Source organism: Ranitomeya variabilis, chromosome 3, assembly GCF_051348905.1.
Source record: "Ranitomeya variabilis isolate aRanVar5 chromosome 3, aRanVar5.hap1, whole genome shotgun sequence".
NCBI classification, from domain to species: Eukaryota; Metazoa; Chordata; class Amphibia; order Anura; family Dendrobatidae; genus Ranitomeya; species Ranitomeya variabilis.
Window position 1 is genome coordinate 318,151,072 of NC_135234.1, and position 22,959 is coordinate 318,174,030.

The 22,959-nt window shown below is 45.6% G+C and overlaps 1 protein-coding gene across 1 annotated transcript; it reads right to left on the reverse strand.

Moving 5' to 3' along the window:
* Positions 1 to 335: 335 nt before the first annotated feature.
* Positions 336 to 22,585, reverse strand: TENT5B (terminal nucleotidyltransferase 5B). Its single transcript, XM_077295682.1, has 2 exons — positions 22,237 to 22,585; positions 336 to 1,799 (listed from the first exon to the last, which is right to left on the reverse strand). The coding sequence occupies exons 1-2, from the start codon at positions 22,387 to 22,389 to the stop codon at positions 774 to 776; spliced, it is 1,179 nt and encodes a 392-aa protein (XP_077151797.1). The 5' UTR covers positions 22,390 to 22,585; the 3' UTR covers positions 336 to 773.
* Positions 22,586 to 22,959: the final 374 nt, after the last annotated feature.

Here is a 22,959-nt window from a genome sequence, read left to right on the forward strand (position 1 = left end):
CCAACATTGCTGAAGGCTTAATACCTGCATTTGTCAGTGTTGTGCAATATTTTAAAACTCCATTTAACCATGTTGACTTGATATACAAATGCAAAAAAAGTTATTGTAAAATCTTATTTTCACAGCCTTATGTGTACGCAATCATTTTATCTGCCAAACCCAAGATTAGGCATCCGCAAAGTGACAATGCCTTCCGGCAGGTTTTCCTTTTTTTTTTGGGGGGGGGGGGGGATCTGGGGGCAGACCACAACAATGGCAGTGTAAAGAAGCCAATTACCTTGGAGGCATATTTAATAGCACCGAACTATGCAACTCTAGCAAGTCTGATACGGGTGTAGAAATCAAATCAAGGATTTTTTTTTTGCAAAAGTAAATACAAAAGGCACAATATCATAAAGGAAGATAAAGATGTGTGCTTAGTGATCTACAGCAAAATGGTTATGCAATACCGATAGCAAGAATAATTGTTTCTATAATCTAGGAGTGGAACCAATTAAGTTTTACAGGCACTTAAGAGTTAAACTCTCAGTTTGGTCCAAGCACACAGTATTCACAGGCTCCAAAGCTTGCATCAGTGTGAAGTGAGGAAAGTTGGCAAACCTTCAATAGTAATGGTACTCTATTAAAAGGAAAAAATAAAATTGGGTGAAAGGATGTAGAATGGCTCACATCGCTAACCCTTTCAATATCACAAGGGGAGGTCAGACAGCCAGTAAGTTCTTGCTCAGTTTAGAAGCCTGAGGTCAGAAGTTGGCCAGTGACCTATACAAAAGTCAGTTGCAGCAGGGAAGCCAAGTCTGATAGGAATGGCTACAAGACACCATGGGCTGGACTGGAGTAAGGTAGTAACTACTGTAATTTCCATCACTCATGAAGGCGGCTGGCTGGTAGTAGCAGGTGAAGTTTGGCATGGCAGGAACAAGATTCTGTTCAGATAAAACCTGAATAGCCAAAGAAGCAATGAGTGTGAGAGTCTGCCGACGTTCATGTCCCATTAAGCACACAGTGCTTTCATTTACTACATTGTGAAGGGTCATTAGGTATTCATATCGTTTATCCTCCATTCCAACAAAGTGGTCCTGCAGATAGCATTTAAGTTTCCTCAATTGCTCACGAATATCTGGAAAGTCTATGAAATAACGTGAACACATGTACCGCTGCATAGTTTTCATATCAACTTCTGACTTTGGTCTAAATCCACGCACAAGCAGGTTACAGTATTTGAGAAGACCACCACCTCGGATTTCTTCTGGGCTTCGAGTGGCAATTACCCGATTACGCAAGTGGTCTAGTGCTTCATCAAAGTCCCCAAACATGCTCTCTCCAGTCACAGCTGGAAGAAAGCTTTGACACATTGGAGTCTCTAAACTCTGATTGCGGACAAGTATTGAATCCAACAGGATTTGGAAGGAATCGACACTGAACTCAAACTGTCGTCTTAGAGTGTCAACAAATTTCAGCTCTATGTTCTTTCCATTATTGTTTAATAGGGATATTAGACTCCACCTGTCACTTTCAGTACAAACCTTAACTAGTTTTTGAACATAGGCTTCTCTCAGGGTCATTGGTGTAATCTTCTCTTTATTGACCCCTACAGGCAAAAAGTCCAAGAGACAATCCAATACAGCATTCTTTACCACCTGAAACGCATCAGGACCTTTCAAATCCACCAGAAATATGAGGTCCAAGTCTTTGTAACCCAAGCCACTATCTTCATGCAGCACATGACTTGCAGCAGAACCATTCAGTTTCACCTTGTGAACCAGGATACCAGTCTGCTCTAGACGATTTCTGACCACCTGCAAAAGATACACAATAGTTTATCATCTCAAAAATATAATCCATAAATCTAGGTTTAACATGTATACCAAGACTGTGAAATTGTTCCAGACTAAACATGTCTCACGATCTGCATGCTCAGCAGATCTCCATGCTGTGGCATGTTTCTTAGGGACTGCACTCGCCTGTTGGCGTCTGTCAGGCTTCCAAGCTTTGATCCAGCAGGTGTTTCTCTAGTAATCCATCATCTGTGATACACTCCCATATTTTAGCTTATGCAACTCTCCCCTACTTTAGCCATACATAATAACTGGGAAATGAGCAATTCTCGACCTCAAGAAGTTCTACTTACAAATAGTTCCTCATGTCCCTTTACTAATGGCAAAAAGTGGTATTGCTACACAACTCCTAGTACAATAATAAAAGGGATACCAGATTTTTAGTTGTACTCATGTGCCACTACTGAAATAAACCCAGTTTTTTAGAACCACATCCAAATTCACTTTGAAGTGCATTGAGGGCATGTTAGCGCAAGCATATACTGACAGACCCCTAAAGAACTTCGAAGCAAATTGCTTGTGGCTTTAAGAGTTTGATTTCAGTGCTGGCACAGTTGATAACCATTTATTAGTAATCAATATGTTGCCAGTGGCATAACTAGAATATGATGGGCCCCAATGCAAGGTTTGGACCTGGACGACCCCCCCCCCACTTGCATGTTGGCCCTTGTAGCATTCTTGATCCTATAGAGACGTGCGTTTGTCTCCCCCACCCCTGCTGTGATTATATCCTTAGTCTTTGCTCCTGCTTGCAATAATCCCCTCCATGCTATAACATTTCCCCCCCATTCCAGGCCCCTTCTGGCTATAGTTTTCCTCCCAAACTTAACCGCTTCCAGTCTTCTCCAGTACATTTTAAAAAGAAAAAATTCTTGCCATACCCAACTTTGGCAGCACATGACATCACAGGCAAACTAATGTCAAGTCGAAGGACCCCCCGTCTCACATGGGCCTGATCACACCCTCTGACCACAATAGATACACCCCTGCATTTTATTGCAATACTAGGACCTATATAGCCACACCGCTAGTGTCAATATTAGGGTCCCTTTCCACTTGCGAGGAAAACGGATGCGTGCAATACGATAAAAAAAAAAAAAATCGGATTGCACTCGGACCAATGTTATTTAATAGGTGTCTTCATTTGCGATTTTTTTTCTCAGCCGAAATCGGACTGAGAAAAATCTGGATCGGCTGAGAAAAAATTTGCAGCATGCTGCGTATTGCTGCGATTCTCGGACGAGACTCGCCAATGCAAGTCAATGGGTGCGAGAAAAAAAAAAAAAACGCACAGCACTCGCACCAACCATGCGAGTTCTGTCCGATTTTTACGCACCGGTGTCCTCTGAGAAGCCGGTAATTCAGCGCGGTGTACAGTAAAATCACACTGACAGGTTAGAAGAGAGAAGATATATATACACATATAGAATAGGTATATATACATATATATGTCAGTGAGACACCTATATATGTATATTTATATTTAATGCAGCGCTAGATAGAGGCTTTTAAGCTAATTCAATTGCCGGCTTTTTCCTTCTCCTTCACAAATCCAACATATGAGACATGGTTTACATACAGTAAACCATCTCATATCCCTTCTTTTATTACATATTCCTCTTCACTAATGTAACAAGTGTCTGTGTGCACAATTTGGGGGCTCTAGCTATTAAATTAAAGGGTTAAATGGCGGAAAAAATTGGCGTGGGCTCCCGCGCAATTTTCTCCGCCAGAGTGGTAAAGCCAGTGACTGAGGGCAGATATTAATAGCCAGGAGAGGGTCCATGGTTATTGGCCCCCCCGTGGCTACAAACATCTGCCCCCAGCCACCCCAGAAAAGGCACATCTGGAAGATGCGCCTATTCTGGCACTTGGCCACTCTCTTCCCACTCCCTGTAGCGGTGGGATATGGGGTAATGAAGGGTTAATGCCACCTTGCTATTGTAAGGTGACATTAAGCCAGATTAATAATGGAGAGGCGTCAATTATGACACCTATCCATTATTAATCCAATTGTTTGAAAGGGTTAAAAAACACACACACACCCCGATTTAAAAGTATTTTAATGAAATAAACACAGCGGTTGTTTTAATATTTTATTGTTCTCTCAATCCATTTGCTGACCCCCGCTTGGCAAAACAATAAATGCACAAGATACATACCCTTTGTTGAATAGTCACGTCCCACGAGGTAATCCATCTGAAGGGGTTAAAATAATTTACAAGCAGGAGCCCTGCAAATGCAGCTGTGCTTCGTGCCTGTAATTCCCCAGCGAATGAAGGAAATGTAGGTCATTGACCTACATTTCCTTCAGTCGCGGTGATGCGCCCCCTGGTGGATGTCCTCATATGACCTGGAGCGTGGGAAAAAGTTCCCAGGCTGCAGTTCATGAGAACATCCAGCAGGGGCGCATCACCGCGACTGAATGCAAGTATAGATCACTCTGCTTTCCTTTCAGCACCCGGGGATTACAGACACGAGCGAGTTGTTTATCGCAGCTCCTGCCTGTAATATTAGTTAACCCCTTCAGATGGATTACTTCGTGGGACGTGACAGTTCATCAGAGAGGGTATGTATATTGTGTGTTTATTATTTTGCCAAGCGAGGGTGTTCCTGATGGAATGAGAGAGCAATAAAATACTAAAACAACCTGTTTGTTTCTTTCATTAAAATACTTTTAAATCATGTGTGTTTAACCCTTTCAAACAATTGGATTAATAATGGATAGGTGACATAATTGACGACTCTCCATTATTAATCTGGCTTAATGTCACCTTACAATAGCAAGGTGGCATTAACCCTTCATTACCCCATATCCCACCGCTACAGGGAGTGGGAAGAGAGTGGCCAAGTGCCAGAATAGGCGCATCTTCCAGATGTGCCTTTTCTGGGGTGGCTGGGGGCAGATGTTTTTAGCCACGGGGGGGCCAATAACCATGGACCCTCTCCTGGCTATTAATATCTGCCCTCAGTCACTGGCTTTACTACTCTGGCGGAGAAAATTGCGCGGGAGCCCACGCCAATTTTCTCCGCCATTTAACCCTTTATTTTAGCAGCTACAGCAACCAAATTTTGCACATACACACTACTAACAGTAGTGTGGAATATGCAAAAAAAATGGGGATATGAGATGGTTTACTGTATGTACACCATGTCTCATATCCTGTCGGGTTTGTGAAGGAGAAGGAAAAAGACGGCAATTGAATTAGAGGCTTTTATGCTATCTAGCGCTGCATTAAATATACATATATAGGTGTCTCACTGACATGTATATATGTATATATACAAATTCTATGTGCATATATCTACTCTATTCTAACCTGTCAGTGTGATTTTACTGTACACGGCGCTGAATTGCCGGCTTTTCAAAGGACACTGGTGCGTAAAAATCGGACAGCAATACGGATGTCATACGGATGGTGCGATTAAAAAAAGTCGCATGGCACTCGCATAACAATCGCATACGTTCCATCCGTTTTTTCGGTCCAGATTACGGACCGTTTTTTATCTCACAAGTGGAAAGGGACCCTTAAAGTTACATAACAGGTTCCCTTTCAATATTGAGGTCTATGTGATTATTAGCTATAAAACCTTTTAGTTTTGTCCACTACTCATTTACAATGTGGACGCACAAAAAGCTGTCTGGTGATCATAACTAGTCACTGAAGGTTTGGAGATGAAGAGCTGGTGAACAACTCCATAGCCAAGCAGGTTTACTTTGACACTTGTATAATCACATCTGTCATCTTACTGAAAAGCAGCCTTGGTATAGAAACAGTCAGCTATATTTAAAGATCAATCTTTTACACAGCAAGTTTATAGTTTGGCATTTGTGGGGTTACCCTGGACTTATTTTTTGCTATGGTGCCAAGAATTTAAAGGGGTATGCCCATCTCCAAGATCCTATCCCAATATGTAGTAGGTGTAATATTAGCAAATACCTGCAATTAGAAATTTAGTAGTGTTTTTCTGATTCGCCATGTCCCTTTCCTCATGCACAGGCATTGCAGGACCTTAGATATCCACGGTTATGACCATTAGCAACTAACTCACTAGACATGCAGTTGTAACCATAGATATCCAAGGTTCTGCAATGCCTGCACGAGGAAAGACAGTGAATCAGAAAAACTATACTACATTTCTAGTTGGGGTATATCATACCTACTACATATTGGGATAGGATCTTTGAGATAGGAATACCTCTTTGTCAGTTACATCATTAAGGGATGATCAAATAGTTTGAAAAACAAAACCCTTAAAAATGTATTTCATCATACAGAACACACGTCTTATAGTCAACGTTTAACATACATAAGGACGAGCAGATGCACTTTGTGTCTGCCTTGCTGCAGAGGTTGGCACCCCCAGCTCACCGAGAACTATCCCTCAATAATAGTAATCTTTATTTTTATATAGCGCTAACATATTCCGCAGCGCTTTACAGGTTGCACACATTATCATCGCTGTCCTCGTTGGGGCTCACAATCTAAATTCCCTATCAGTAAGTCTTTGGAATGTGGGAGGAAGGAGTACCTGGAGGAAACCCACGCAAACACGGAGAGAACATACAAACTCTCAGCAGATGTTGTCCTTGGTGGGGTTTGAACCCAGGACTCAAGCACTGCAAGGCTGCTGTGCTAGCCACTGCGCCACCGTGCTGCCAGATTGACCCTTATTCCAAATTATTTAATCTCGGTGGTCCTATACCCAAAATGAAATTGAGAACTAGCTATAGACAGATTAACCAAATGACAGAGGCACTGCATGTAATCAAGAGGCTTTGATTGCCAAGAACTAATGTCAGTTAGTTGCTAACTAGCTGCCTGTTCTAGCTGGTTACAATCTTTGCTAGCTCAGGGCAGTCACTGACCGTTCCTGCTGACGTCATATCGACCAACTAGCTTCTCTTCCACTATGTTGATAGGGAATTCGCTGTCAAACTGCAAGGAGCCAGCTATCACTCAGCATGACATCAGTTGTAGCACCCCGTCAACAGTAGGACGCGAGGTGAACTGAAGCCGAAGAGTCACCACCTGAGCCAACAGAAACCCATCCCTTGGCAGATAGTTAGCAACTACCTGCAAGTTCATAACCCCATACAGAAAAAAGGCCAAAGTCTGAAATATCCCCCTGTGTCAGTGGTGGGGAACCTCAGACCCATGGGCCATTTACAGCCATCAATGATCTTTAATTCTGCTGCCAGGCAGACTCTGGGTCTGCAGTGCATGGGCTGGAATCTGTATTTTGATGGCCGCTGGCCCATTAATATCCTCTTGCTCTGTGAGCACAAGCGTTCATTACTGAACAATGAGGTGCGTACAATGAAAGATTACATCCTGACACCAGTGCCAGAGTTAGGATGTACTTTGTGGGTAGAGTTAGTGCGCGATTTGTACAGCCCCAGAAGGATGGTATAACTATCCAAACGGCCTAATGAAAAGATTCCTCACCCCCACACTATAGGGAAGTGCTATAGATCAACAATTTGGAAATCACTGTTTGCAACTACTGGACACATTGCATATAACCAGGGCCGGTCTGACTTGGCAGCCAATTAATACCAATAGAGAAAAAAAAAAAAAATTATAAAAAAGTCATCTAGGACAAGTTCTACCAAAATAAATTAAAGGGAACCTGTCACCCCCAAAATCAAAGATGAGCTAAGCCCACCGGCATCAGGGGCTTATCTACAGCATTCTAGAATGTAATGCTGTAGATAAGCCTCCGATGTATCCTGAAAGATGAGAAAAAGGTTAGATTATGTTCACCCAGGGGCGGTCCCCGCTGCGGTCTGGTACGATGGGCATCACGGTCCAGGGCACCCCCATCTTTATAGGATGACGTCCTCTTGTCTTCACGCTGCGGCTCCGGCGCAGTCGTGCTTTATCTGCCCTATTGAGGGCAGAGCAAAAGTACTGCAGTGCGCAGGAGCCGGGAAAGGTCAGAGGCCTGGCGCCTGCGCACTGCAGTACTTTATGATGCCCTCAACAGGGCAGACAAAGTACGCCTGCGCCGAAGTGTGAAGACGAGAACGTCATCATAAGAAGATGGGAGGGACCGGACCGCGACACCCATCAGACCGCAGCGGGAACACCCCTGGGTGAGTATAATCTAACCTCTTTTTCTCATCTTTCAGGATACATCAGGGGCTTATCTACAGCATTACAGAATGCTGTAGATAAGCCCCTGATGCCGGTGGGCTTAGCTCATCTTCGATTTTGGGGGTGACAGGTTCCCTTTAGTGACAGTGCATGCCAAGTACTTACACCCATTATCCTAAAGACAGCTCAACCAGGAGGAGCTGGTTACTATGGAGAGATCATGCAGGCTCAAGACAAATCACCTACATGGATGTAGATTACAAATTCCATCTAGGCTACAAAGCATGTTCACTAAATGAGTACATTTGTATCAAGTCATACATTTACCCGAGAGACCGGTTTCTATCAGGAGTGTTTATTAGTTACAGTAACCAGCAGTAAACACCCAAGTCCTAATATCCTTGGAATGAACTGGTATTGGCTCAATTTAAGAATATGAACTAAATTTAATATCAGTTTACACATCCACCCATCATCAATTCATACAAGACTGGAGATGTACCTACCCTCATCTAGACTAACAGCTGAACCAGCAAAATGCCAGCTAGGGTGGAAATTCATACCACACCCTACGCTCAGTAGCCCTCAACACAACATGCTGCAATTCTAGCTGCTCAAGAGCTTCAGGGATAGGACGGCACATTTATGCCTTTATTAGCGAGCCACAAGTAAAACATCTTATTGCAGTCTACAGTTTTAATATGCAGACATTTTATGTAGTCGTTACGTAAAGCATTCAGCCCCAATATTACCATAGGAGGAGTCAGAACCATTACTGATGAGGGAAGAGGTAGAAGGGGTTAGGAATGTTTCCTACACAGACACTATTAATATGAGGTGGACATGGGGTGGCTAAAAGACACCCTTGATAGGGTCTGCCAGTATCCTTCAAATGGCTGGTCAGAAATTGCAGTTAATGTGCTTTATAGGTTTGATTTCCATAATGTAAACATAAGGGTGAATGACCTCGGGGAGATCAAAACATCCAACACCGCGGAGACACCATCACGTGTTTCTCAACGCAGTTATCCAGAAGACTGCCCCCATCCCTGATGGGAAATATGCAAATGCATGTAGAAAAGCCACAGAGACACCATCACGTGTTTCTCAACGCAGTGATCCAGAAGACTGCCCCCATCCCTGATGGGAAATATGCAAATGCATGTAGAAAAGCCACGGAGACACCATCACGTGTTTCGACGCAAGCAATGAAGCTCTTCATTGCTTGCGTCGAGAAACACGTGATGGTGTCTCCGCAGCTTTTCTACATGATTTCCATAATGGACATCCCATTGCCTACACTCAAAGAAAAAGGGAATCCCCACACCCCAAGAAAGGAAGGCAGAAAGCAAAAAATCCTAGTGTTGATTATTTTTAGCTACTGACATTTGCAAACATGAACATAAATAGGATTTTATTCTGTCAAAGGCCACATAACACTTATGGTGTGTGCTCACAATCAGTCATCGCTGCTGGTTGGATGCTGCCTACTTGTGCAGCATCAAACTCATAGCAGCCAGATGTTACAACATAGCGATTGGGATTTAAAGAAATCCCATGCCCACTATGCGTGCCTGCGGCTCACCTGCAGAGACGGACCCGCGGTGGGTCTTTCCAGACAGCAGAATATCAATTTCTCTTGTGGAGATGCTAGTCTCCGCATGTGATGTTTCACAGATAGTATTGAATGCAGTGAATCTGCACAGTTCAGTGAACACATGCGGATTCACCTACATTCAACAGACGGCAGCAATTTGGACGCAGCGGACATGCTCTGTGTCCAAAGCGCTGACACTTTCAGATTGTGTACACCAGTCAGATGTCTCAGATCCACTAAAGCAGCAGATATTCATCTTCAGTCTGGTCTATAGAGGCAGGTGCTTTGTGTAAATTATAAAATACACATTAAGCCTAAATGGCATCTTTGGCTATGACACGTTTCATGTTGTCAGTTCACCATGTCACCACTATACCATAGTGCAATACAAATGAAGAGGTGCAATACAAATGAAGAGGCTGCATTGTGACCCTGAGGGTACTGCAACAAGAAAATAAATTAAAATATATATATATATATATTTTTTTTTTTTAAAGGTCAAACTACCTCAGATTAGGTTGGCCAGAGTTGGCATGTAGCCCTAGCCTTCTCAAGTGCATTCGCTACAAGACATAGTAAGCAACCAATGCCCCAAAGCTGACAAGACCTAGTGCCTTCCCTTCAATCCAGTATAAAAAGAGGAATTCTTGTGACCTTATAAATCCTGATCTGCAGAGATTCCTTCTCTATGACTTGCATGTACACCAAATATACTTCACATGACAAATAGCATCTAGCTGCAGTTTAAGGCCTCTTTCACACTTCTGTCTTTTTCCGTCACAATGCGTCGTTTTGTGAAAAAAAGAAAAAAAAAAAAAAACTTATCCAGCAAATTTTTCTGCTGGATCCGTTTTTTCCTCATAGACTTGTATTAGTGACGGATTGTGATGGATGGCCTTCCGTTTCATCCATCGTGCACTGGATCCGTCGTAAAAATGCTGTCTGTCAGGCGGAGACAACGCACAGAGAAACGTTTTTCTGTATGTCGGAAAATCGGTCAGCGATGGATCCTGCGCTGTCCGTTGTTGGCTATAATGGAAGCCTATGGACGCAGGATCTGTTGCTGTCAAAAGCAGGAATCCAGCGACAGTTGCAGTCTTGAAACCGAGCATGCGCGAAAAAAAGTTTACCGTCAGGGAAAGGCTCTTTTTTACTATTGATGCTGCCCATGCAGCATCAAAAGTAAAAAGATATATTTAAAAACAAAAAAAAAAAAAAAAACACGTGATATTCTTACCTTCCGGCATCCCTTGTAGCCTTTGCGATGCTGCCTGCAGCTCCCATTCTCAGTAAAGCCTTGCGAGACAATGACCTGTGATGATGTAATGGTCTCATCTCGCAAAAAAAACAAAAAACCTGGGTTGTGTTATGTATGCGTTTTCGCAGCGGAAAAAAACGGCGAAGACGCATACAAGTGTGCACATAGCCTCGACGAATCCATCAAACAGACCCAGTGCATCTTTTTTTTTCTACAATTTGCCAGGGCTGTGGAGTCTGAGTTAGTTTTGGTTGGAGTCTGAGTCGGTAGAAATGTACTGACCTCCAGCTTTAAAAAAAAAAAAAAAAAAAGTATTTATTTCATAATTGAACTTTTATATGAATTTTATAAATGTTACTCAAATATATATGTTCTATCAAACTATGAACAGTGATAAGCAGTTCTGCTGGAGATAGAGACACTTACTTCTTGTGTGTCACTGTTCCACTGCCCTTATCTAATCTTATACTTGGTTAACCTCATGCTGCCCCAATCCCCCCTACTTACAATGTATGAAACTGAAAATGTGTTGCAAATTCTTAGTAGTAAAGCTCCTCCTCTAGACTAGACGTTTACTAGGTGTGCATCTTCCAAGCATCTCACAGCTGCTATTCAGAAGAGGAAGACTAAGTAGTATTATCCTTACAAACTTTGCATCAGTTAACTGAGTACATGAGGAATAACAGTATTACTGACCACTATATCAGTTGTACGGCCTGGCAATAATTTTGTACAATTGTTTTTAGGAAAAACTTGTCATTTGGATTGTGAATGCAGAATTAAAAACCTGAGAATGTCAAAGAAGCGTCACATTAAATCAGCTGTATTTAAAACATTTCACCATCACTCAAGATAGAAAACATTATGTCTGTCAGTGTATGACAAATGACCCAGACGAAAACAAATGCTGTGAAGCCAAGATCAGTGCATATTCAGGCAAAGATAAAAAGGCTCCTACCAGAGCTTCTAATCTAAAGAGACATTTACAGCGCTTTCATCCAGAAGTACTGAAAGCAGTGGATGAGAAAGACTGCATCCAAACCAATGAACCAGTGCCCAGCTCTTCCAGCCAAACAAAGGAGCAGAGAACTTTGCAGCCATCAGTTGCAAGGTATTTTGTCAGTGACAAATTACTGTGACAATGACAGTAGATACATTTAAAAACAGATCATAGAGCTTGTTGTAAAGGATAGTGTGCCTATTTCATTATGAGGGGGGGAGAGGCGGGGAGAGAGGGTTAGTAATCGAAGAAGCTTTTAAACAAAAGGAAGAACTTAAAAAAACTCTCCAGGGACGCTTTGTGTTTCTTAAAATGGATGCCTGCATACGTCACAGAGTGAACTATTTTGTCATCAATGTCCGATTTGTTTGTGACAAAAATGAAACAGTTACCAAGAAATTGGCAGTAAAAGACACCAAAGCTCATCACACCAGTGATTTTCTCCAGGTCTTGGTTGAAAAGGTTCTGCAAGACTATGAACTTAAAAATGAGCAAGTTTTTTCTGTCGTAACTGACAATGCTTCAAATGTGATAAGTACTATTAAGCTAATGAATGAGAGTAATGATGGTGACCAGCAGCTAGAAGAACATTCTGGGTCCACAGACACAAATGTTTGAAATAGAGGAACACAGTATTGTAACCGAGGAGCAAACTGAAGTTGCTTCAGATGAACAGCAACATGATAGTTTAGATGATCTTGTTGGAACTGTGTCAATACGTTCTTTCATTCATCACATGCGCTGTGTTGTGCATACGCTACAGCTGGCTATAAGAGACAGTCTGCAAGAAGGACATGCTGCTGCACGGATTGGCAAGGTGAGAAAATTGGCTACTGTTGCCAGAACCCCTAAAGTTGACTCAATTTTGAAGAGACGTGCTGGAAAAGGGGCAATTATTGATCAAGCCACACGATGGGGCAGTACTTAATGATTCAGCGCTTGGTTGAACTGAAAACCTCTCTTGTAGACATGGCTAACCTTCAACTGACGCTAAATGAAAGTCAGTGGAATCAGGTGACTGAGCTGGAAAAATTGCTAGAGCACCCATTTACAGTGACTAAAAAATTACAAGCAGAGGACTTAACTCCAGGAATTTTCTTAAAGGAGTGGAAGAACCTGATGTTTCGCCTGTCCCAAAGAGGAGGGTTAATTGCAAGTGGCATTGCTACATCAATGAAACGGAGAGAGGAGCTACTATTACAAAATAACATTCTTTTGGCAGCTGTTTATGTAGACCCAATGCATCGGATTCTTCTAGATGATCAACAGCTAACTGAAGGAAAAGAAGCTCTGTTTGAAATAGCAGTAAGGATGAAAGGGTTGCAGAACAGTCTGGAGGAACAAGAAGAATTTGGTCATCCTGCCACATCTTCACCCTCATCAACTGATGAAGAATTTAATTTCGAAAAATATTTGGATCACAAGGACCGTGCAAAGCGTTCCCACATAGAAGAAGAGTCATCCCCATCAAAGAACACAGCCAGTACATTTCAGCAGAATTTTTCATGTGCACTAAAAGAAATTGAGAAATTTGACCATTTATCAAAAATAACAGTGCAACAAGTGATTCCTCTGTATCCTGACATTGTCAGAGATGTTGCCTGAGTGGTTACTGCTTTGCCACCAACCCAAGCTAGTGTAGAGAGGTTGTTCTCTGCTCAAAATAATTAGATCAGATTTGAGGGCATCCATGAAGGAGGATCTGACAGAGGCAATACTTTTTCTGAGGACAAATTTAGATTTCTTCTTATTAACTGCATAACAGTGTTTATTGCATATTTACTTACAAGAGTTTAGAAAAGTTATTTGCTATATTCTAATTGTATTCTAATAAATATAGTTTTTGCTCTAAGTGGTCTGATTACTTATATGATGGTGAGAAACTGAACAAGCATGATGTTAATATTTTACAACAGTAAATTTATTGTTACGAATTGACCATTTATGAAGGAGTCGGAACCTGATAAAATCCAGGAGTCGGAGTCGCGACTGTGGCTTACCGACTCCACAGCCCTGCAATTTGCACAGGATCCATCTTTTCAACATTTTGACGGATTATGACTGATTGTAAAAAAAAAAAACAAAAAAAAAAAAAACCCGGAAGTGTGAAAGAGGCCTAACAGATAAAGTCTTGAGCTCACCTACACAGTTCATAGCCCCAGATGAATAGGAGGATGACAGTCATAACATCCTTGGAGTGCCAGAAGACAGGTTCTTCTCATCTGCAGGCAGCTCACAGGGTGTGGAAGAAAACACTACAGTATGAAGAGGTGAGTAACCAGCTAGAGATCACATCTTCCTAGTAAATGCAATTCATTTCACACCCAGAAGAGCTGTACTCTACCAAGCTGATAAGAACATTTTACACTGGATGTTTTTCTCCTGCATGAAAAATGCAGGGGTTGCGAAAAAACAAACAAACTGTACATTACATGCCATATTAGGCACTCCTGTGAGTGAAAAAATGAATAAATAAATACATAAATATGCTGCAGCCATTGAAATGCTGCATTTTTGGCAAAATTGCAGCAGGGCTAGAAAAAAAAAAAAATATTAGGGTATGTCCACAATTTTTTTTTTTTTTTTTTTTCTTACCCAGGCAGGATTTGGATCAAGTCCAAAAGAGTGCTAACCAAATGCTCAAAAGAATGAACATTAATTTCAACCTAAAAATAAGTAGCTGTTCATATATTCAGTCTTTTCAGCACCTTTTAATCACTTTAGGTTTCCAAAGATGCAAAGTGGTCAAAAGTAGTAGTCTGACCACTCAAAACACACTATAGCACGGGTGGGCAATTACCGTATTTTTTGGACTATAAGACGCACCGGACCATAAGGCGCCCCCCAAATTTGGGGTGAAAATTGCAGAAAAAAAAGATTTTTTATAAGATGGGGGGTCCGTCTTATTGTCCGAATTTACAGTATCTTACCTGAGGGCTGGCGGTGGCAGAGCAGGGTCACAAGAGGCATGGTGTCGGCAGAGGTGGGGTGATGCGGTACGGCGTGCACCTGAGCAGGGTCCCTTCCTGCTTAGGTGGGCGACGCCATGGCCTGGTGTCCATGGGAGGGTTGCAGCAGTGGTTACCCGGCACAGGTGCTGGGATGAGGAGGCGCAGTGAGAGGCATGGCGTGAGAGGGGTCCTTTTCCCCGGTGAGGTGATGCAGCAGCCCGGTAATGCAGCAGAGCCGGGTGAATCCTGTTGTTACCGGTGGTGGCGGCCATCTTCCTGAGGCCGCGCGTGCGCAGATGGAGCGCTCTGCTGCCCGGGGCTTCAGGAAAATGGCCGCGGGATGCCGCGCGTGCGCAGATGGGGATCGCGGCGGCCATTTTCCTGAAGCAGAGTTTGCATCTCGGCTTCAGAAAAATCGCCACCGCGATCCCCATCTGCGCACGCGCGGCATCCCGCGGCCATTTTCCTGAAGCCCCGGGCAGCAGAGCGCTCCATCTGCGCATGCGCGGCCTCAGGAAGATGGCCGCCACCACCGGTAACAACAGGATTCACCCGGCTCTGCTGCATTACCGGGCTGCTGCATCACCTTACCAGGGAAAGGGACCCCCTCACTGCGCCTCCTCATCCCACACCTCTGCTGCCACACCTCTCAAGTCACGGTAAGCCTGCATTGCGACTATTAGACGCACCCCCCCCCCCCCCCCATTTTCCCCCCTTTTTTGGGGGGGAAAAAGTGCATCTTGTAGTCCGAAAAATACGGTAATTTTCCCAAGGGGCCACACGAGAGACCATGACTGAAGGGCCAAACCAATAGGCTGAAATTATGGTATATACGCGAGTTATAAGCCGAGACCCCCAATTTTGCCACAAAAAAAAAAAACTGGGAAAACTTACTGACTCGAGTATAAGCCTAGGGTGGGAAATGCAGCAGCTACTAGTAAATTTCAAAAATAAATACCAATAAAAGTAAAATTGAGACATCAGTAGGTTAAGTGTTTTTGAATATCCATATTGAATCAGCAGCCCCATATAATGCTCCATAAAGTTCATGATGGGCCTGATAAGATGCTCCATATTAAAATATGTCCCATATAATGCTGCATAAAAGGTTAATGATGGCCCCATAAGATGCTCCATAGAATATTATGCCCCATATGCTGCTGCGATTTAAAAAACCCACACCTCTTGTCGCTGGGGACATCGGCGCGCTATGAGGGCCAGGTGCCGGAGTCGCCCGCTGCTCAGGACACCAGCAATTGCGATATTCACCTATCCCCGTTCCACCGCCACTGTGTCTCTGCAGTGACTGTTCAGGCAGAGTGTGCGCACAAAGGCTACGTTCACATTTGCGTTGTGCGCCGCAACGCAAAACGCAAACAAAAACACAGCAAAACGCATGCACAACGCTGGGACGCATGCGGCGCGAAACGCAAGTGCGACGCATGTCCATGCGCCCCCATGTTAAATATAGGGGCGCATGACGCATGCGGCAACGCCCGACGCTGCGGCGCCGACCGCAAATGTGAACGTAGCCTAACCTAGTCATCGCACCCTCTGACCTGAACGTCACAGCCAGAGGACGCGGAAGACACAACCCGGTTGTGGAACAGGGACAGGTGAATATCGCATGGCTCACCTCCCTCATGATACTCACCCCTCCAGGCACAGTCTGCATGTCCCTGCTTCTCCGATGGTCTCCGGCAGCTTGTTCCTGTGCGGGCAAAAGGTACCGCTGATTAATAATGAATATGCGCTCCCCACCTATGGGAATGGAGTCACATCCATATTCATTACCATATTTTCCGGAGTACAAGACGACTGGGCGTATAAGACAACCCCCCAACTTTTCCAGTTAAAATATAAAATCTTCTTAAAAGTCAGGGGTCTTAAACACCGTGTGTGTCATCTTACAGGGCGGGTGCGGACCAATCTGCATATGGTGGGAGCGGTCCCAATGACGAAGGGAGGGGATGTCTCACAGGGAAGGCGAGAGTGGAGTATCCCCCCTATTACCTCATTGTGGCAGCGATGCTCTGCGGGTCTCTGTGCTGGGGGGCGAGAGAAACTAAGGCACTCAACTTATATGTAGGTTTTTGCAATTTATTGTTGTCATCAAACAAACGTTTCAGCCCAAATACAAGGCCTTCTTCAGTAACAATAACTTCAGGGACAAAGGAGCGTTTTCATGAATGTAATGGAGTATCAGCGGCACAATAGCAGTAAATGCTTGTGGCAAGGTATGATGTCCACATTGGGGTGTCCAATATAAGTGGGAAGCCCTAGGAGATGTGCCTGCGTGTCTGGCAGTGACGGAGTGGTGTGCCAGCGTGTCTGGCAGTGATGCGGCATCCACCACTTGTCAGCTGACGAGCGGTGGATGCCACGTCACTGCCAGACATCTCCTAGGGCTTCCCACTTATATTGGACACACCAATGTGGACATTAAACCTTGCTACAGGCGAGCAAGAGAAAGAACCATGCATATAGAGTGCACTCCCAAAATATGATAAAATTACAAAAATGCTAAATTTATTGAAAGACAGTGAAAACAATAAAAACATGTTAAAAAACACAAACCACAACACTGCTGGTCCCATAATAAATCAGCATATAAAGACGACCTTAAGGAACAATAATATAAATGATACCACGTATATGAACAAAAAAATGGCTTGTTCTTATATGAATATACACAATAAGGCAATAGGTATTGTCTGGGCGTCCCTAGAAAACCATATAGTGAAGGGGTACCCCTGTATAGGTAAGGGAGCAAATGCTAGCTATAGGGACCCAATAAGCCCCAAAAAAATTAACCACAGAAAATAAGCATCTTTATTTCTTTACTGCAGTATCTCCTATTATTTCTACAACAAGGTCAGTTTAACCGTTTACACTCCCCCTGTATATTACCGTATATACTCGAGTATAAGCTGAGAATTTCAGCCCATTTTTCAGGCTGAAATTGCCCCTCTTGGCTTATACTCGAGTCATACCCAGGGGTCGGCAGGGGAGGGGGAGCAGCAGCTGTGCAATACTCAACTGCTCCTGGCGCGGTCCCTGGTTCTCCGGGTGCCGGCAGCTTCTTCCTGTAGTGAGCAGTCACATGGTACCGCTCATTACAGTAATGAATATGGACTCCCATAGGGGTGGAGCTGCATATTCATTGCTGTAATGAGCGGTACCATGTGACCGCTCACTACAGGAAGAAGCTGCCGGGGAACAGACGTACAGGGACCGCGCCAGGAGCAGGCGAGTATGGGGGCAGTGCGCGATATTCACCTGCTCCACGTTCCACCGTCGGTGCTGCTGCGTCTTCCACGGCCTCTGCAGTGACGCTCAGGTCAGAGGGCGCGATTAGTGCGTGACACCCTCTGCCTGAACAGTCAGTGCAGAGGACAGGGAAGATACAGCGGCGGTGGAACGGGGAGCAGGTGAATATAGCAAGTGTCGGGGGCCTGAGCGACGAGAGCCGAGTATGTGATTTTTTTTTTAATCGCAGCAACAGCATATGGGGAAAATATCTCTATGGAGCATCTTATGGGGGCCATAATCAACATTTGTGCAGCATTATATGGGCCATATTTTAATATGGAGCATCTTATGGGGCCCATCATGAACTTTCTGGAGCATTATATGGGGCGTATTTTGTATGGAGCATCTTATGGGGCCCATCATAAACTGTATAGAGCAGTATATGGGGCTCCTGATTAAATATGGATATTGAAAAACACTTAACCTACTGATGTCTCAATTAATTTTACTTTTATTGGTATCTTTTTATTTTTGAAATTTACCAGTAGCTGCTGCATTTTCCACCCTAGGCTTATACTCGAGACATTAAGTTTTCCCAGTTTTTTGTGGCAAAACTAGGGGGGGGGGGGGTCGGCTTATACTCGAGTATATACACGGTATATCAAATTGCTTTTTGTTACATACCTTAGTCTACTTGTGCCTGCCATTTGCGCCTACGCTATACCTATGTCTGCACTAAAAAAAAAAAATATATATATATATATACACATATATATATATATATACACACATACATACACATACTCACCGGCCACTTTATTAGGTACACCTGTCCAACTTCTTGTTAACACTTAATTTCTAATCAGCCAATCACATGGCGGCAACTCAGTGCATTTAGGCATGTAGACATGGTCAAGACAATCTCCTGCAGTTCAAACCGAGCATCAGTATGGGGAAGAAAGGTGATTTGAGTGCCTTTGAACGTGGCATGGTTGTTGGTGCCAGAAGGGCTGGTCTGAGTATTTCAGAAACTGCTGATCTACTGGGATTTTCACGCACAACCATCTCTAGGGTTTACAGAGAATGGTCCGAAAAAGAAAAAAAATCCAGTGAGCGGCAGTTCTGTGGGCGGAAATGCCTTGTTGATGCCAGAGGTCAGAGGAGAATGGGCAGACTGGTTCGAGCTGATAGAAAGGCAACAGTGACTCAAATCGCCACCCGTTACAACCAAGGTAGGCCTAAGAGCATCTCTGAACGCACAGTGCGTCGAACTTTGAGGCAGATGGGCTACAGCAGCAGAAGACCACACCGGGTACCACTTCTCTCAGCTAAGAACAGGAAACTGAGGCTACAATTTGTACAAGCTCATCGAAATTGGACAGTAGAAGATTGGAAAAACGTTGCTTGGTCTGATGAGTCTCGATTTCTGCTGCGACATTCAGATGGTAGGGTCAGAATTTGGCGTAAACAACATGAAAGCATGGATCCATCCTGCCTTGTATGGAGCATCTTTGGGATGTGCAGCCGACAAATCTGCGGCAACTGTGTGATGCCATCATGTCAATATGGACCAAAATCTCTGAGGAATGCTTCCAGCACCTTGTTGAATCTATGCCACGAAGAATTGAGGCAGTTCTGAAGGCAAAAAGGGGTCCAACCCGTTACTAGCATGGTGTACCTAATAAAGTGGCCGGTGAGTGTATGTCACTGCATATAGTTTTACACATTGATATCGGATCTTATGATCTTACTCTATCCATTTGGCACTGACATTTGTATATAGTTTATGTACAGCACCTTTTCTTTAATTTTTCTATAACATCTAGTGTATTGTATCTTCATTGTCTCTTCCAGTGAGGTGTGACAAAGGCCCACTACGGGGCCGAAACATTACCGCAACATCTTTACGCTACTGTGGTGAAAACAATAAATTGTCACTCAATTTTGCATTTGAAAATCTAAACCCCGAGTGCGGCTGTTCTTTACAACTCCCCTATACAGCCCTAGCGTCCACCAGTCACTCCTGCAGTCAGTGCCCTATACAGGGCTAGCATCCGCCAGTCACTCCCGCAGTCAGTGCCCTATACAGGGCTAGCGTGCGCCAGTCACTCCCGCAGTCAGTGCCCTATACAGGGCTAGCGTGCGCCAGTCACTCCCGCAGTCAGTGCCCTATACAGGGCTAGCGTGTGCCAGTCACTCCCGCAGTCAGTGCCCTATACAGCCCTAGCGTGCGCCAGTCACTCCCGCAGTCAGTGCCCTATACAGCCCTAGCGTGCGCCAGTCACTCCCGCAGTCAGTGCCCTATACAGCCCTAGCGTGCACCAGTCACTCCCGCAGTCAGTGCCCTATACAGCCCTAGCGTGCACCAGTCACTCCCGCAGTCAGTGCCCTATACAGCCCTAGCGTGCACCAGTCACTCCCGCAGTCAGTGCCCTATACAGCCCTAGCGTGCACCAGTCACTCCCGCAGTCAGTGCCCTATACAGCCCTAGCGTGCACCAGTCACTACCGCAGTCAGTGCCCTATACAGCCCTAGCGTGCACCAGTCACTCCCGCAGTCAGTGCCCTATACAGCCCTAGCGTGCACCAGTCACTCCCGCAGTCAGTGCCCTATACAGCCCTAGCGTGCACCAGTCACTCCCGCAGTCAGTGCCCTATACAGCCCTAGCGTGCACCAGTCACTCCCGCAGTCAGTGCCCTATACTGCCCTAGCGTGCACCAGTCACTCCCGCAGTCAGTGCCCTATACTGCCCTAGCGTGCACCAGTCACTCCCGCAGTCAGTGCCCTATACTGCCCTAGCGTCCACCAGTCACTCCCGCAGTCAGTGCCCTATACAGCCCTAACGTCCACCAGTCACTCCCGCAGTCAGTGCCCTATACAGCCCTAACGTCCACCAGTCACTGACTACTGGGATCATGTTCCCAGCTCAAGGCCAGTCTCACAGGAAGCCAACACGAAGCTGCAGCCATAGGGTTAGGGTACCGTTACACAAAACGATTTACCAACGATTACGACCAGCGATACGACCTGGCCGTGATCGTTGGTAAGTCGTTGTGTGGTCGCTGGAGAGCTGTCACACAGACCGCTCTCCAGCGACCAACGATGCCGAAGTCCCCGGGTAAACATCGGGTTACTAAGCGCAGGGCCGCGCTTAGTAACCCGATGTTTACCCTGGTTACAAGCGAACGCATTGTTGGATCGGTGTCACACACACCGATCCAGCGATGACAGCGGGAGATCCAGCGACGAAATAAAGTTCCAAACGATCTGCTACGACGTACGATTCTCAGCGGGGTCCCTGATCGCTGCTGCGTGTCAGACACAGCGATATCGTATGGATATCGCTGGAACGTCACGGATCGTACCATCGTAGCAACAAAAGTGCCACTGTGAGACGGTACCCTTAGTCTGCAGGGTTACAGCATTCCAGTGCTGCTGTCATCTTCCTATAGGTGCAGCTACGTGGGGAAGAGGAGCTTCATGCCCCCTGGGAGCTGCTGGCTTTGGGCAAGTCACAGTTAGACCAGGGACGGACCAATACTAGGATTCCAGCTCACCCACATGAGCCTCTGGCGGGCAGCCATAGAGCTGATCAGCACAATCCCCTAGCAGTGCCCTAGCCATGTGGCCACAGGGTGACATTGACAGCACAGCAGCCAGGGGAGGCTCCTCTAGCCACACTTCATCCACCGCACAGTGCCAGGGCAGAGGCCTGACATTTATTGCCGATTCTTACAGGATAGTTATGCAGAGCAGCCGAAAGGCCCAATAAAGGGCCCTATGAGCCACATGAAAAGGGGGCAGAGAGAAGAATTACTAATAAAGAGGGGTAACTGTGCCCTGATGCCGGAGACACGTGTGGAGGGCAGGATAGAGGCAGCCATAAGGGAAGCCACAGCATCGCCCAGCGTTCTGGAAAGATCTATCCGCAGCGCTCGTACAGGCAGCCCCTGCTCTGGGTGACAACAGAAGACAATAGCCCGCATTCAGCAGCACAGAGCACGGCGGCCCGCACTCTGCCCCGGCAGCCCCATCCCGCCGGCAGCCCCATCCCGCCGGCAGCCCCATCCCGCCGGCAGCCCCATCCCGCCGGCAGCCCCATCCCGCCGGCAGCCCCATCCCGCCGGCAGCCCCATCCCGCCGGCAGCCTCCAGTGAGGGGCGCCCTCCTCCGCACCACGTGTGTGACAGGAAGCCGGCCTCCAGCACTGACTCAGCGGCGGGGCCGGCAGCCGCTTACCTGCACCAGGTGCCTGGGCTGGCAGGACAGGGTCGGGAAGTTGCCGCGCCCGTGGATGGGCACACTCTCCCTCAGGATGGCGTCCAGGCGGCGCACCTGCTGCCACGAGAGGACGCTGAACCGCTTGGAGTCAGCCGCTGTGTGAGAGGACATGGCTGCTGCTTGCTGCTCTCCGGGGGTCGTACACTGACGGCAACAGGTCCGAGAGGAGGAGGTCGTCTGTGAAAGCGGGAGTCGCTCAGTTAAAAAATTAGTCTCAAAGCGTGACAGAACATTAAAACGAGGTTGTCAGTGTGCGGGGCGGGTCACAGGGAGCAGAACCGGCGACACTGACAGCCAGGAAACCCACAGGGAAACTCCTTGTCCGCGGTCTCTTATATACCCAGTGTAACTTCAACGCTTATTGGACGAAAAGCACGTCTGTCATCTGCCTTCTCGCTCACAGGAGTTTACGATTGGAGGGGAGGAATAGCTTAGCGACGTGCCTGCCCAGCCCACCCAAAAGCTGACACTCACTATAATTGGACAACTGCCAGACACAGTTTGTTCCTATTGGCTGACGTTAAAGCGCCCACCATTAGGAAGAAATCCCAGTTTTGATTGGTTAGAAAACAATGCATGCTCTTTTAAAGGGACAATCGTTTGACAGTTCATCCGGCGTGTGATGAGTGAGTGCCGTAAATGGCGAGTGCGAAGTCCGTCCCAGCCAGCACTGCTCCTCAG

Excerpts from the sequence above, each read along its gene's own strand:
- TENT5B (XM_077295682.1), bottom strand. The coding sequence starts at position 22,389 with ATGTCCTCTCACACAGCGGCTGACTCCAAGCGGTTCAGCGTCCTCTCG. Across the intron at positions 1,800-22,236 it reads AGCCCAGGCACCTGGTGCAG|GTGGTCAGAAATCGTCTAGA; the intron begins GTAAGCGGCTGC and ends TATCTTTTGCAG.